This window comes from Strigops habroptila, chromosome 7 (assembly GCF_004027225.2).
Source record: "Strigops habroptila isolate Jane chromosome 7, bStrHab1.2.pri, whole genome shotgun sequence".
Classification (NCBI taxonomy): domain Eukaryota; kingdom Metazoa; phylum Chordata; class Aves; order Psittaciformes; family Psittacidae; genus Strigops; species Strigops habroptila.
The window spans coordinates 39,956,660-39,973,371 of NC_044283.2; the positions used below are offsets into that span (position 1 = coordinate 39,956,660).

At 40.5% G+C, this 16,712-nt stretch overlaps 2 protein-coding genes across 18 annotated transcripts in view; one reads left to right on the forward strand and one right to left on the reverse strand.

Moving 5' to 3' along the window:
* Nucleotides 1-9,352, reverse strand: part of CLCN3 (chloride voltage-gated channel 3) — a 63,942-nt gene extending 54,590 nt beyond the window's left edge. For 2 of the 5 annotated variants that reach the window (XM_030493301.1, XM_030493297.1), the window contains exon 1: nt 9,174-9,352. The gene's annotated coding sequence lies outside the window, so the exon portion shown is untranslated. Of the gene's footprint in view, nt 1-40; nt 461-9,173 lie in introns of those variants that run through there. The other 3 variants (XM_030493302.1, XM_030493296.1, XM_030493300.1) reach the window with 3 other exon arrangements.
* Nucleotides 9,353-9,595: 243 nt separating this feature from the next.
* Nucleotides 9,596-16,712, forward strand: part of NEK1 (NIMA related kinase 1) — a 43,952-nt gene continuing 36,835 nt past the window's right edge. For 5 of the 13 annotated variants that reach the window (XM_030493282.1, XM_030493289.1, XM_030493287.1 and 2 more), the window contains exons 1-5: nt 10,801-10,999; nt 12,330-12,478; nt 12,555-12,651; nt 14,734-14,831; nt 16,373-16,456. In XM_030493282.1, coding sequence (XP_030349142.1) covers nt 12,362-12,478; nt 12,555-12,651; nt 14,734-14,831; nt 16,373-16,456 — 396 coding nt within the window. In that variant the 5' untranslated portion in view covers nt 10,801-10,999; nt 12,330-12,361. Of the gene's footprint in view, nt 9,837-10,383; nt 10,610-10,799; nt 11,000-11,107; nt 11,528-12,329; nt 12,479-12,554; nt 12,652-14,733; nt 14,832-16,372; nt 16,457-16,712 lie in introns of those variants that run through there. The other 8 variants (XM_030493290.1, XM_030493292.1, XM_030493293.1 and 5 more) reach the window with 6 other exon arrangements.

A 16,712-nucleotide genomic window follows, 5' to 3' on the forward strand; every position in this document is an offset into this window, starting at 1 on the left:
AGCATATAAGGCTATTGCAGTTTTCTGCACAGTCTAGTACCTCGGGCACTTTTCTGCTCTCAAACACCAAAGATCCTGCTTATTTTTGAAGCTCTACAAATAAAAGGTCAAGCAGAGAAGCAAGTCAGCTGAGGGAACCACTTCCAGTGTAGAGAAATGTCTCTGGAGAACACAGGTGTAGGACAGTAAGAAGTCTGATTTACAGTATGTTTGTTGTCAGGCGATCTGACTAATCTGTAGATCTTGGATATGTGCTCTGTTGTCCATAAAAACACTTCTCTGTATCTCAAAGGAGTGGCAGGAAACACAAGCATCTCAAGTTTGTTATTTCCCCAGGAGGGAGGTGAAGTGAAAACTTAAAAGTACTCCTCCAGATTACAAATCTGATTTAAATAGTAGAAAGTAAATCAAACCAACCAAGCAAAACTGAGAAGAATCTTGAGAAACCCAAAAGTCAGCATAATATTCAATTTTTCTGTTCAGTAGTAACTGACCTTCCTGCAAAACCTAATCTAGGACAGCACTTGGAGAGAAATGTTAAGCAGACAAAAAAGCAGATGCAATCAAAATTAAGAATACAATCTTCACAATTAAGAATGTGTTCTACAGTAGAGGAAATGCAGTGATAGCAACAGAAAAGTAATTTCCTGATTTTTTTTTTTTTTTTTTTAATTACAGGATTTTAAACATTTTAACTGGTAAGAACCTTCAAAAGTGATTATCTGTTATAAAATAGTCAGGAATTCTATATACATCATCTCATTAAAAGAAGTATCCAACTACAACACACTTTAAAAACAGGTAAATAATATGACAGAAACATTCCCCACCCGCACCTCAAATAAAATTTTAACATATATCCCATATATGGAAATATGTCAGAACGACTGCCCAAAAGATGGAAGCAGTGAAGAGGCTTTGAATGCTTAATTCCAAACCTCCCATATTATGTTAACCTAAAATAGTGCAATGTCATAATTTCTATTTTTTAAATAAGCCTGTTCTTCAGAAAAAAATGTCGAGCTAGAAATGATCCGACTTTTACAACCATTTTAAAACAAAGACCATGTTGTGGCTACTTTTTTAACCTTAGGCTCGCCAGTGTCAAAATTACATTCCCATTTTCATCGGCGACCCAGCATATGTAGCCTCCATTTATTTATTTTTCCTGTCAAGATAGTTAAGCAAGATGAGAACATCACTCACCTTCCAAACTTCAAGTTTGGAAAAGGGGTGAATGAATTGTGAGGAATTTCTCACTGTAATTTTTAGGTCAGTAGGAAACTACTTCATAAAAAGGCTGAAAAAAAATCTTACACTTCAAATACAGAAGGGAGGATGAGTGAAATAGCAGCTTTCCTCAACTTTCTCAAATCAGCTTAGAGTGTCCTTAACTAAAATTGTTAAGGACACTCAAGAACCCAAACTGTTTAAGAATGAGGGAATGCATATGCTAACCTCACAAAAATAAATATACTGTAGCATTCAAAAAAACCTTATCCAAAACTAAACTAGTTTCAAGAACAGGACTACTCTTACTGCACTCATTTAATGAGATGACCAAGAATCTTGGCCAACTTTTAGTTTATATTCAGAAAAACAAAGTCACAAAGGAGCACTGGCAGTTAACTGAAGCTAGCTATTTGAGTTAAAAAATCTATTTGAGTTTATGTAGCAGCTTCTCTTGGAATAGAAGATAAAAAGTTAGTTTCCAAAAATATACATAGGTAAAGCTTAGTTTAGTTCCATGCACAGCTACTCCTAAAATAAAATCACATTTCATGGAGGAAAGACATACATACTGAAGTATTATTTAAACAAGAAAGAAAGGAAGGACAAGCACAGAAACACAGACAAAACTACATTAAAAGATAATACTTGTAAAGCACAAAGACAATCTTAGCTTTAAAACCGTATTCATATCTACTTTCTAGATTCTACTGAATCTTACCGCTCTCAGTTATAAAAAATTAATACAATGTAACAAAAGTCTGAAGGGTTTTTTACTATTACAATACATACCAATACAGAATATCACCACTATATCTGATCTTCACCAAAGCAGAATCAACAATAAACACCCATTTTTGATAGCACTTTTTAATCTTCTCAGCTTAAAAGAAAAAAAAAGGAAAAAACAGAAACTGCCAGCCTAATTACAGGATGAATACTGAACTCATGCTTTTAGTCATATGATTCCAAACATTAAGGGTACTGACTTTAGTTTGCATGAAGTATTCAAAACTACTTCATCTCTGTTCTCTAAAATGTCTTAACCATGGCTACCCGCATTTGTAGCGGCTGAAGACTTATGCCACCTGGCACAAAGAAATTAGCCTACCTGATGGGAGTGTTTCTTTCATATTCAAGTTACTAATGTGAATACTTCTTAATTGCTTTCAATCAAAACTGGCTGGACTCGCTGAAAACTCAGATTTAAACTTACTAAACTAACTTCATGTATTGATACATCAGAAAAAACTCTACCATTAGAGTTGAAGTGCACACAGGCACGGCAATAGGTAGCTACAAGAGTGGCAATGTCTTTAAGGGGTTTTAGTCAAGAATTTAGGAGTAAAAAAAGAAAAAAGCTAAGAACATAATCCCTTAGGATGAACCTGAACTAAATATAAAAGCAAATACAATTCAAAAGCTTAAGCTTTATGGGCAAGTAATGATTCCCAGCCAAGTCATGGTAAACAACTGTGTCCACGGCTGCCACTTCAGAGCAAGCCTAAAATACACATATGTATTTATGCGCAGGAACCCTTTATGTACTGACCCATTAGTTTAGAAACTACTACATAACTATAGCTGCAAATATTAACTGCAGGAAAGAAAAGATGGAGAGTCCCCTTAGCAACAAAATCTATGATATTCCTTCTGTGATCATATTCAGGTAAGAGTAACACGCAGATTTCTTGAGACAACTGAAAGGTAAAACCCATACTCTTCTTTTGAGGGGCGGGAACTATGACTGTAGGTTCTGTTGTACACAATGTAATTTTTGTCTGTGGAGTCTTTCGCCAATGATGCTCATTTTCTGTTTGATGAAAAGACACAGCAACAGTGCGCAACCTTCTCTTTGCAATTTTTTAAAGATTTTTTTCCTTTTTAATGTGGACTTGCGTTGCAGTCATCTGAGGGTTATACAAACAATGGAGCAAAGCTTTTACACACCATGAGAACAACCAGAAGTCTTTTTTTGCTTTAATGTTCTTTACCTTTTCAGAGAAATGCACTGAACAGGTCCTTAGCTATGTGCACAGATTCCTAAGTTCAGGGTCACACCTGAACCGGGTATCTTTCAGATAATTTCATTCAAGTTCAAGGCCTTTGCATCTGAATGATCTGAAAGTACTCAAGGAATGAAAAAGAATTTAATATAAAGGAAATGAGAGCATCACAGAAAAGAGCCAAGACAAAGAGCATATGAGAGCAGACTCCAGCAAAAAGAGCACATGAAAAGCATTCATTCTTGATAAGCAAAACTGTAATTCAGGATTGTTGAACTATAACCTGAAAAAGCACCATTATCCCCAGTTTAGCTCTAAGCATCTTCTCGATAACAGCAGCTATCACAGATTTTTAAGGACAATTCAGTCCTTGCACTGAATTCCAATTTCTTTATGAACACACTAAAGCCCCTGAGATCAAGAAAAAAAATCCTGTAGAGCTCTCCAAAACACAGCACAGGCACAGGAGCACTGCTTATGAAATCCTGTGGGGACCCCTGGTGGTTCCTGCTTACTTACTCACCCTACTGCCGATTTTTCAACTTCAAGGAAGTGAAGGAAATACCAGCTAATGAGGTACTCATTCGTTGTACTCTGGTCAGAAAGGACAAATCTTCGGCCACCAAAAACTAAGAAAGGCTGGAGGCTCTCCTTGATATGTGTAACAAACAGATAAATGGACAGATGTGCTATGTAGAGCACAAGTATCCCAACTTGAAGGCTAGGAACCCTGACAATAGGCCTGCTCTGGATCCTCTTGAGCAGCAGTGTGTAAGACAGCAAGATGAGGAAGGACTGAAGTGATCTGCAGTCAACACCTGGTCCTGGCTCATGGCTGACCTTCTTGGCTGGACTAGACATAAGCCACCACATCTTTGTAAAAACAGCATATCCAACTGTTACTGATTGCCATCCTGGTCATCTTCAAAGGATGAAATAAAAATAAATAAATAAATAAATAAATAAATATGTGGAGAGACCTGTGAACCTCTGATGTTAATAAATAAGATTATTAAAAACCAGAAACAAGTCATTAACAAAAACATTACCACTTACAACAAACAAACAAAAGGCAATGATATACGAAGATGTACAACCACCACCAAAGTGAAGCATTCACTACACCAAGTGTGTGAGCAGTTCTGAATGCACAGAAGTTCCTTTCACTTGAATATTCTTCTCTCCAGCTGTAAAACCTAGTTGGCTGTTTGGCAAATGGAACTTCTAAAATGATGTGTACTTTGTCAAAGTCTACAAATGGTAGACAAGTTTCTGGCAGGAGAGTCTGGAGGGACATTATTACTGTTAAATAGTGGTATCAAGTTGAAAGCAAGAAACAAGGTGGCTATTTTATGCGGCAAAAAGAACGTGGCTTTGTGGGAGATTTTAAATTTTGAAAATTACAGAACAAAGATTCATTGATACTTTCCTAAAAGGCTTCTAGCTAACAGAGCACACCAGAAAGTCAGATAACTTACACAGAGACAAGGCCAGTTCACTGGGTTCACAGATCAAACTTATTACAAATAACCCATCCTCTACCTATCCAAAGAACAAAAATTTTTTCTTAAAGTTTGTTAGAAAGGAATAAACATTGAGATTTTTATAACTATGGTAATAACATGAATACTCTGTGCACAGGTTGTTAGGTCTCCTTGAGTGTTCTCCAGTCTTATAAGCTATGTTGCCTAAGTTAAAGGAATATTCATGTCTTGGCACGAAAAGAGAATAAAACTGGTAAGTCTATAAAACTGATAATAATTTTAAGTATTTAGTCATTCTTGTAGTTTTCCGTATGAGAATAGAAGTTTTCTGTAAGACAAGCAGCAAAAAGTCAAATAATAATTTTAAAAGTCTTCAGTTTTCTTTCCTAGAGAGACCCCCCTTGGAAACTTGTAGATTCAGTTTTCAGAATCAGAAAATGAGCATGTTTAGAAACATACTGAGAACTACTTTTTTTCCCTCCAACACGTACACGAAACAAATTAATAGCAGAAACCTCAGGGGGAAAGCTGCAATAAATCAAGAACTGCAGATAACACATCAAAAAACAACAAATCTGGCAGAGAACGCTAATTTGGAGATAAGAGCAGAAGGAACTCAAACACCAACTTGTCTTTCAGGGAAAAGAGTACTTGAATTTTAACTGTCAGTATGTCAAAATATTAGAGCTACTGAGATGACCCATCTGTAATTTAAACAAATTACTGAAGCGACATTTCATTTTTACTATTTCAATTAGGAAATGTTTCTTCATTATTATTCTTCTTCATTACTGTACTGCAGTATGAACACACAAAATGCACATTTGAGTATCTCCTCTTTCATGAGCTCTTTAGAGAAATTTATCTAAATATACCAAAAACAAGAAACAAATTAAAAAGGTTATTTTTATCAAAGTGTCTGTGCTTTAGGACTGAGCTTTTTCCTTGACTGTTTCTCCTTGCCCTCCCATGGAGTCTACTCCTGTAATTGGAAAGCCTAATCAAAATGCTTAACAAACAAAAAAGCTCAATGTCTAGGAAGTTCAAGGGGAAATCATTGACTAGACTCTCTGCAAGTCATTAAAAATAACCACTGGTACCCACCGTGAAGTTATAAAGCCTCTTCTTTCCATTAATTTTCAGGAATACACATTCAAGATCACTTATTACATAGTACAAAAAAATAAGGACACTTCAGATGTAAGCAGATTTACAACTATTTTAACAGCTTTGTCTAGAATCCTAGACAGGATTCCAGGAAGCTGAGGACTTACTTTGTCAACTCTCTTCTCTCTAATACTAACAGATATTATCAGATCATTAAGTGTAACCACTATCTCAACATTTAGAGTTTTTCAGTTTCTATCTTTTTAAAGCGGATCATATTATTTTTACAGTCTGTTCACAACCCTCTTCCAGAATCAATCTAAATGAGCATTGTTTTGCCTAAACATTATTCTCTCAAATAATTTACAAAGGCTTCCAAAACTCAAAGACAAGTTTCAAGTTCAACACCTATAAAAATTTATGATTATCAACTTTCTAATATTCTGAGGCATCTTCAGTTACCAGAGCCTGACATATAAGCAAGCAGGAAGTACTGTGTAGCAGAGCGTGGAGCTGCATACCTCATTCTTGAGCACAGCTATAAAGATGGCCTGACAGCTGAACAGCTTTAAGGAGTCAGCCAACACAAAACCTGTACCTTCAGGTAATGACAGAAGGCAAAGACTGACACTGGAAGCACAGCAGTGAGAACATGCTCTCAGAGGACACAGGTCTAAAGTTGAAATCTTAGTTTGGGGAAAATGAGCACGGAGGCTGTATAAGCAATTTCACATGCATGATCACTGCCACTGCTGACCACCTTCAGAGATTACTAGGTTACTGCTGCTGTCAAGGAGGTGCCAAAGCAAGAAGTTTAGGAACATGCAACCTAGAGTCTGAGAACTAGCAAATTGACTTTTCGAAGAACTCACATTGGCACCATCATTTCTGGCACAAATCTCTCCAACAGTAGAGCTTATTTTCAACATTTGTATTGTGACCTAGTTAGAAACATCCCTACTGCCAAATTATTGTAAGACTTTACCCTGAAAACTTGATCTGCACAGCAACATCTAGCCAGATGCATATGAAGTCACTTAAATAAGGGGAAGGGAAAAAAAAAATCTCAATGTTCCTAGAATGCTTTTTGCAAAGAACAGTTGTCCCAGCTTTAGTGCTTATGTTCAAAAAATGCAACTCTGCTGTTCAAATACCAAGCTAAAACACACAAACACATAGACAGCCCCCAAAGCAAAGCGTGAGAGAAAAAAAAAGCCAAAGTGTATATTCAGTGAAAGAGAGAATACATATTACGCAGCTAGACACAACTGTTCACAGAATAACCAGTGCACAGCACATTGTCACTTGCAGGTTACTGAAACATCAGTTTGTGACAAACATTGTGTGGAAGACGAAGTCCAAACAGTCACAATAGAAAGATGCAGGCACACTCATAAAGCGGCTCAGAGCAATGTAGTAATGAAAAGCAAAGATCAATAGCTTCAAGTGTCTTTCCCAGTTGAGGATTTGGATAGGCTTGCTCTTACCACAAGCCAATATTAAGCAAGAGAGAGAGAGAGAGAAGGGATTTACCCCAAGATTACTTTAACTTGCAAGTATGCAAGGGATACACAGAGAGAACAACGGTACTGTAAACCACTCACAGAGAGGATGCTGTAAAGATTTGGGCAAAACCAGCCTTGGGAATCATAGAATAAGGAAAACGTATTCTAGAAATAGTGCAATACACATTATGCATGACATCTACTATTGTCAGGCAAAGAACTTTCAGGGCTGACATACCAATACTAAACAGAAGCAAAGAAGGATCAAGGTCGGGTTTTCTAGACACTATATACCTTTTATTTTCCCAGGTGTTGCAGACAGATACAAAGTAATTTTATTTCAAGCTGTGAGTTCCAAGCTAACTGAAGCTTTCCCAGAGCAGAGCTGCTTTCCATTTTGACAACTTACAAGTACTGTGCATCAAGTTTACAGCTGCTTGCCAATCAAAGAGACATCAAATCTAAAGCAGTTAGCCAGTGAAAGACTTATCTTTGAAGCAAAATGATAGCAATAGTTGGTGAGTTCTCTAAGGGCTTATTTTACTTCACAAAGGTATGTCTCCTATAATGCACAACTTCTTTCAATTTTATTTTGCTGCATATTGAAGTTACCTTAAATAAAGAAACAGTATTGATAACTATCTGCTTTCAAATCTGTCATGCCAACGTGTCCTTCACTCAAATAGATGTTTTTGCAAAGCAGCATCTATGTTGCCTAGGGATACAGAACAGACAACCCTTCAAAGGTCCACCAAGAAAGGCATCTGAAAGCAAAAAGCACCAAAACACTTGACAATAACAAACTTCACTTCTTTCACAAACTCTGCACCATGAACCTCTGAGGTCCCACAACCTTAAAAAGGAGGTGCAAGTCCTAAACCCCAAATGATTACCATATAGGGATATTTTTCCAAGAAGATTTTTAAGCGTATATTCTAAGGGTTTAGCACCAGAAACATTTTTAATTTGCTTTCAGTTATTTTTAAGGCCTTGTTTTACGTAGTTTACTACTTTAAAGTGTGACACAACAAATTTACTATTCGACATTATTTCACATGATTTTCCACTGTCACACTTGTAGCTGTTCATTTCAGGTGAGAATTGATACATATTTGGTTTGCAGGCTGTTCCACGTTTCTGGATAGGGAAGGATTTTGGATAAGTAGGGAGGATAACATGAACAAACTCAATCTTCAGTTCCAACCTCGCTGACCCGCACCCTCTCATTTAATTAAGAGGCTCCAAGAGGAGCCCATTACCTCCCTCCCTTGCATAACAGCAGCCTTAGTAACCAAACCTGTGAGCCAACGTGGAGCGAGCAGCAGCTTGAGCCGAATTAATACTTCTAACACTGTTTACATGAGGAGGAGACTCTGGATCTTCGAAGTTGCAGAGCACCTCAGTTTATGCGAATAAGAGCAACACAGAAGAGCACCGAAATCAGGTGACAAGAGACCGCGCGCTGTGTAAACATGCGGGGAACTGCCCCTCACCCGGCCCTTCCCGTTTCGGAGGAGGGCAGATTATAGTGAAGGTCCACGAGGAACCGCCATTTCTGCCCCTTCCCGCCTCCCGGCCGCAGGACGAGGCGGTCTCGCTGGCCAGGGCGCAACAGTCACCCGCGGGCGGGCCGTGCAGTGGGGGCTGCCTTCTCCTTTCCCTTCCTCTCCTCTTCCCTCCCCTTCTTTCGCCTCCCCCCAGCCCACCACGGCCGGGCCAGAGCCACCACCTGAGCCGCGCTCGCCCCGACAGCCATGGGCAGTGACCGACGGGCCCGCCCGCGGCCCCTGCCGTCACGCCGCGAGGAGGCGAAAGCCAAGCCGAGTCCGCCCCGCCCCTACCTGTCCCAGCGGCGCCGCCTGCTGCTCCCCGGGGAGGCGCTGGCTCATCCTCCCGCGGCGGCGGGGCGGAGACGCCGCGGACGCCGGCTAGGACCCCGGCCCCAACGGTCGCTCCGGCAGCCGGCCCCGCCCCCTCGGCCGGGGGGCGGGGCTTCCTGCCGCGCACGCGCGTCACCGCCGCCACTTCCGGTTCCCTCACGGGGCGCTAGCTCGCCCGCACGCGCGCGCGCGGAGGGGCGTGGCTTCTCGGCGGCGGTCGCGGAGGGGAGCGGACGTTAGCCGCGCGCTCGGCGAGGCGAAGCGGGGGCCGCCGCGCGCGAGGCGGGCACGGGCGCAGGTTACCGCTCGCCGCTGGGGGGGGGGGGAGGGAGGAGTCCCGCAGGCGTCAGAGCGGGGGGAAGGCGCCCGCCGTGCGTCGCCGCGCCGTTCGGCTTCGGGATAAACCCACAAGCGTCTGAATTTCACGGGCGCTACGTGACTGTAGGGCCACAAGAGCTTAAAGTGGTGTTTGTCTGCAGATCGCGGCCGAGCACGTAACTCTTGCGTGCTGTCTACCGGAGTGAGGCGGGCGTGAGGCGTTTCAGTGCCTGCCGAGATACTGAGGCCAGTAAGGAGTTTACTGGACGTAGCTCGACAGAACAGAGCTTCCAGTAAAATACCGTGGTAGGTTCGGTGGTTTGGTTTTTGGTTGTTTTTTTTTCCAACGAAACATGATGGAATATCTGCAGGTGTGTGATTCTGCCCCTCTGCTCTCGTGAGACCACCCCTGCAGTGCTGCGTTCAGCTCTGGGGCAACAACACAGGAGGGATGTGGACGTGCTCGAGCGAATCCAGAGGGCCGTGAACATGCTCAGAGGGCTGGAGTACCTCTGCTATGGAGGCAGGCTGAGAGAGTTGGGCTTGTACAGCCTGGAGAAGAAAAGGCTCAGGGCAGAGCTATAGCAGCCTTCCAGCACCTAAAGGGGGCCTACAAGAAATCTGGAGAGGGTTTTTTTTCAAGAGCATGTAGTGACAGGACAAGGGGGAATGGCTTTAAATGGAGAGAGGGGAGACTTTAGGAAGAAATTCTTCACTGCGAGGGTGGTGAGACACTGGCACAGGGTGCCCAGAGAAGCTGTGGCAGCCCCATCCGTGGCAGTGTTCAAGGCCAGGTTGGACGGGGCTTGGAGCAACTTGGTCTAGTGAAAGGTGTCCCTGCTCGTGGCAGGGGGATTGGAACCAGATGATCTTTCAGGTCCCGTCTAACCCAAACCATTCTAGGATTCTAACAAGACCGAACAGTGCTTCGTAGTGTGTGCACAGGGCAACGTATCAAGCCAATCAGACTGAAAGGGATCGTTGTGAATCACAAGCCGTTACTCGCACATGCCGTTAACACGCAGTCTGACTGGGGAGCGGAGGAGCCACACTGGCCGCGGGTGCCCCGGCCCTCCCGAGTAAGTCCGCCACGCATCCCGCCCCGGTGAGGTCCCCGGGAAGACACGTACCGCTGTATCGAGGCTGCGCGGTCTTGCGGGTCATGGTTGGCCCGGGAGAGGTTTACAGCTGCTTCCGTTTTCCCCCCGAACGCAAGCACACGCCGACGCCCGCCCCGCCTCGTGGCGCGGCCGCCGGCAGGCCCCGCCCGTCAACCCGACCTGTGGGTGCGCGTTGCCAGGGTGAAATGCCGCTACCGCGGGAAGGGCGGTCAGGCGGGCCCGCCGCCCCGCCTTGGGGCAGGCCGCCCAATGGGGGCTGAGCTGCGGGGCCGGCCCGCCAATAAGGCCTGAGGGGGCGGGCCCGTGGCGGGTGTGAGCGTTCGTGGTGCGGCCGTGGCAGCTCCGGAGGTATGGCCGGAGTGGGGAGGGGGCTTGCGGGGCGTGGGGCCAGGCCGGGTGACGGGTCGCCTCTCGCCTCTCTCGGTCGCCCCGGGGCAGGGTGTTCCTGGTCCTTCGCCCTGGTGCTAGTCTTGCCCAGCTGTGTGGGGGTGGCGGCCTGGCGGGGCCCGGCCAAGGCCTGTCCTGCCGCCGGGCTGGGGCTGGCGGGCACTGCGCTGTGCCGCTTTCCGTCTGCCCAGCTGCAGCCTGGCCGTGTGGTTCAGGTTTGTCGCCTCACTTTCTCTGCGCCCAGCGGTCGGTCGGGTTGTCTCGGGGGTATGACTTATGCTCCGCAGCACAAGCCGCTCTTGTGAATGTCGGTGATGGACAAAATGACTTCTTGCTCAGGGCTCGAAAAGCCAACGCCCTATCAGCGCTGATGTCCTTTCTCAAGACTCGTATCTGCCATGCCATGCGTAAAAATAAGCCATCTAACTCGCGCAAAATTATAAACCCTCTTTGAACTGTACCTTCTCGCCCACAGGCTGCTTATTGATGGTTTGTATTTGAATAGAGTAGCGTGCAGTAGGAGCCCAAAGCTATGCCTAATGCAGCTGGCTTAGCTGTAGTACAGCATAGGTTATGTCATAAACAAAGCAGGGATAGAAAGAGAATGTAGTAAAACCATGTGAAGTTAAAATTATGTCCTGCCTGCTATGTTTAACCATTGCCCAAAAGAGAATATTGGTGTTAATACTGGGTAAGTGGAACTTCACACTACACTTTTTGTACTTTGAGGCAAAAAAACCTGTTCCATTTCAGAATTAAGGTCACATGTTAAATAATTATTCTAAACTTGAGGGGGTTCTTTTGAATTCAGTCCATTTTTTGGCTTCATTATCGTGACTAACTTCCAAAATACTAGATTTAGTGCTTCTTTAGAAACAACATGTAGGGATTCCCCACACACACTGTTGTAGTTCTTCTATGTAAAGGTGAATGAAAGATTGTTAACGAGGTGCAATAGCTCTATATGATGATTGTGTGCTAGCTGAAACAGAAGTTGTGGCACTGACTGTGTGCCTTATTTAAAGGTGAAATGCATCTTTTTACTTTATACTGTCTGTCAAGTTGAATGATTAAAGCGGGTTGCTGGTTTTAGCAATGCAGCCTGTTTTCTATACCAGCTGAGCCAACTGTACCAAAATAAAATTGAGACTAGGAGTAGATGGTTTACAGAAAATCTACAAAGCATGTGATGCGACTGAGGAGACAAATGGATTGAATGTAACGTGACCTAGCAAGCTAGATGACGAAGTACAGCTAACTAAATTTGTTCTGTGGGGCTTTTTTTCCCTAGTACTCAAGAAAGGATGCCTTAAGAAGATAACTATGGATAAATATATTAAAGTGCGAAAGATTGGAGAAGGATCCTTTGGGAAAGCATTTCTTGTCAAAGCTAAAGAAAATGGCCAACAGTATGTTATTAAAGAAATTAACATCTCAAAGGTGAGTGATTATTGTTAACTCCTGATCCATTCTTTTTGTATTTCTATTCTGAAAAATCATTATTTTCCTTCTGAAGATGTCAAATAAGGAGAGAGAAGAATCAAGGAGAGAAGTTGCTGTGTTGGCTAACATGAAACATCCAAACATTGTCCTGTACAGGGAGTCATTTGAAGGTAAGATTAATTAACACATTAGAATGTGAAGTAATGATAGCGACTGTCTGTGCACTACTTATTGCATTTAGTGTGTTTTCACTTTAATCAGTCTTTTTAATACTTCCATTACTTCAGTTCCTTTGAATGGGTTTGGTTGGGGTTTGTTGGTTTTTTTCTTCCACAATTTCCTGCGCAGTTAAAAGTAATAGCGATTTTTGAAAGTGCAACAATTAAACAGAAATGTTCTTGCGTCTTCCTTACATGCATCAATTTTGGTTGATGCTTAAATTAAAGGGTTATGGTGTCTTGTTTCTGCAGAGTGTAAGTCTCCTTGTGTGTACCCTAATGGCTTGAATGCTTGTGTATGTTAAATGTGAGTACAGTCTAAATTTGGGTATTGATAACCTAGCAAAAGCAGATTTTGTCTCAAAGTCTGCTGTCTTAGAATGCAGTCTTCAGTAATTGCAATCATATCGCTGCTTTCAGAGCTGGAAAAATAGATGGGTCTTTTTATTTCATCACGCTATGAAGGAAGGAGAAACAATAATCCCACATTGTTTTCACTGTGAATGTCTTGGGAAATGAGCACAACAGATAAAAGATTCCAAGAGCCTATCATATAAGTTAAAATATTATTGAAAATCCTGTTACTTGAAATACTATTTAGGGACACTGCTTTCCTTCCTTTCTGCTGACTTTTATATGTCTTTGAGTTTGTTTTTTTTTAATTCTTATTTATTAAATTATAATTTAATGCCATGGTTTTATCACCTAGCCAGAGTCTGTGCTTTATAAATCCACTCTTTTGTTTTTTCTGTAATAGAGCCTTGTTCTTTTAGACTGCCTTTTTCTTTTGTTCTTCTTACAAGGTGTAGATCCTGTAATCTGTAGTTCATAAGACTTCATGTTGCATCTTTATTGCTAAAGCACGTTGACTTGGAACATACTGATTTGGTTTATAAAAGAGAATCATTTCAGCAACAGGTCTGCAAGAAATCCAGGCTCCTAGAATCATCTTTTAAAATAATACCAATTACAAAGCTTAACCAAGATACAAAACACTGTAAGCAAAAAAGGAAAATTCTGGATTTGATGTTTCAAAAGACAGATTTCAGAAGCATTCTGTGCGAGTGCAGTTTAAGGGACTTAGAGTTAAAATTAATTAAATCATCTATTTAGAGGGTTTTTTAAGTGTTATTATGAACTCTTAAAATAAGAGCTTTTCTTTTGACTAGCAAAATTGATTGATTGATTTATGCATTTATTTAGCTCTTCTCAAAATCATTCCTAATATGTGAGTAATGTAGTTCTTGTGGTTTCGGTAATTTGCAGTTTGCTTCTACCTAATCTCTCTTCTCCATCAGTAACTGGACAAGATTGCATTGGGAAGCAAAGCTGTAACTTTGAATGAAATATATATGTTCATACCTCCTAGTGGAAACTTGCATAGGACTCTTGGAAGTCTCCCCAAATTCCACTAAAAAATGACAAAATAATTGTTTCCGTCTGGCACTGTCTGCTGGAAGTTTAACTGTTCTTCAGTCTCTGAAATGAACTGGTCTCTGAAATGTGTGTCTGGTGTGAGAGCTGATGATTGCCATGTTCTTGCACTTAGTATGAGTAGTAATACCTTGTCCAGGTAAAACTCCAAGAAAGAATTGGGTAGATAGAGGCAGCTATCTAAATTAGAAGTTAAAATCTCTATTTTTAGGGTAGGGAATCTATGGGATGTTTGAAAGCACAAGAAGAATGGGTTTATATTGCATTCAGTAAGTGACACCTTTAATTTCATAGTGGTTTTGAACCCCATTTTGGGGCATTGGTTCAGCAGGTGTCATTTTCTTCTCTCCATAACAAAATAGTCTGATGTTACCACAAGTGGGAAGCTTCTGTTTTGCAACTCAAAATAATAAAAGTATTTTTGCTTCAAGTTTGAAAAAAGGACTAATAAATGATATCTGAAGCTGCATGTGAAAAGGTTAATTTTTTGTGGCTTTTCTGTGACTGCAGTGAAGATACTTGGAAAGTTACGTTAAAGGATTTTTTTTTTTCTTTGTTTTTGTTTTTTCTTTTTTTAAATACTCCTGTTTTATTTTACAGAAAATGGCTGTCTCTACATAGTGATGGATTACTGTGAAGGAGGAGATCTATTTAAAAAAATAAATGCCCAGAAAGGTATCTTATTCTCTGAAGATCAGGTAACAGCAAACTGCTGCTGCACTGTTTTATTGAATGATAATTTTTCATAAGTTTTCAATTGTTCTGGTTCAGTTTGGTAGATATGATTGGTTAATCTAAAAGGAGGTTCTGAAATGTGATTGTTGTTGCCATCAGTCACAGTAGTCTCTTGGGGGAGGGGGAGTATGTAGCTGAAAATCCTAGGTATGTTAATTGGGCTTTGGTATGTGTAAGATGCTTTAAAAAAAGTTGGATCTCTCTCAAATTAAATCTGAGAAATAAAAAATGCTGAAGGACACCATAATTATTTTTAAACCTTTTGAAATGGTTATTTTTTTATGATACAATGGCACGAGGTTTTTGTTTTGTGGTACTGATTTTCATTTGTCAGAAGTATAAAATAACATACTTCGGAAGTATAATAATATGAAATATGGCAATATGATGTTGATATGATTCAAAAGTTTGTTTTTCCATTAGAAAAAAAAATAATATTATATTGAAAGTAGACCAGCAGATTTTCCACAATTCTGGTTATAAAATCATTTGTACTGAGGGAGAATTTGGAATAAATGAGAAGATTTTATGTGCAATTTGGTTAAGTGAAAATAGATTATGTAGGATCCCTTTTTTTTGGGGGGGGGGGGTTCATTAGTACTGACATATGTTTCCTTTTTTATAAATTGTTTCTGTGCTTTTGTGTCTGCATCCAGTAGGATCTCAATTTACCTGTGGTTGGAAAGGCTCGGTAGTATATTAGGGCTATTTATGGTATTTGGAGTCAAGTAATCAGGAAACATTTTGAATATATTTAGTAAAGCTTTTCTTTTCTTTTTTTGTGGGTTGTTTTTTTTTTTTTTTCCCTTCTAATTTGGGCTCACTTTTACAAGAAGAACTTAAAGTGGAAAAGTGATAATTACATCTTGCATTTTACTGTAATTAAAGCTGAGAATGTGAAACCAGTATACACATGGAGAAGTTCTTGCTGTTGGTCACTTTTATATTTTGATTTCTACAAATTAAAAAAAAAAGGAGTTTGTTAGCTCCTTTATAATATTCTAATTACATGTTGTTTGTTGCTTTTCTCATTGAAATCCACTTTATACCTTTTTTAAGGTGAAATACATAAAATCACAGTATGATAAAATACGTGTTTCTGCAAACATCAGTATGGCTTTCTAGGACTGTTGATTAGCTGGCTGCAAGAAGGCTCATTGTATTGGTTGCAGCAAAAGTACAATGTTTCAAATGCAAGTTCCAAGTCTTAAACACTTTAGCCAATTAAATTCATATTGCATACTTTTATTAGGTTTGTAATATGCAATGAAACTAGTAGTCTCAGGATAAAGATCTGATTTGAATAATAGGCATCTTTCATTAAAAAGTTTGCATTAGTGACAGTACTGTTACATTTTGAATTATTCTGGGGTATAAATAAAGACAGGGTTATGGGAAGAGGAAAATCTTGACTTATAAAACTGATTTTATAAAATCTTAATTTATGTAACTGGGGAAGTTTTCAAGTTAATTAAACTGATGTTGCATTTTCTTTTATGTGTAGATTCTAGATTGGTTTGTACAAATCTGTTTAGCACTAAAACACATACATGATAGAAAAATCTTGCATCGGGACATAAAGTCACAGGTATGTAGGTAACTTTTTTTTAATGGATTTACTTCTGAAGTGATTACATTCATATCTTGCTAGTATAAGTTGGCAAATTATGGAAAAAAGTCTTTTTTCGTAAATGCTTCTAACACTGGAAACACTTTTTTCTTCAGAATTGTCTGGAGGAGGCTTATATGATATCTATACAAACAGATGAGACTATTTGATGAAGCTACTTGAGTGTTACTCATATATTTCTGTGTGGGGACAGAAAAGGTCATGTTTTAGAATG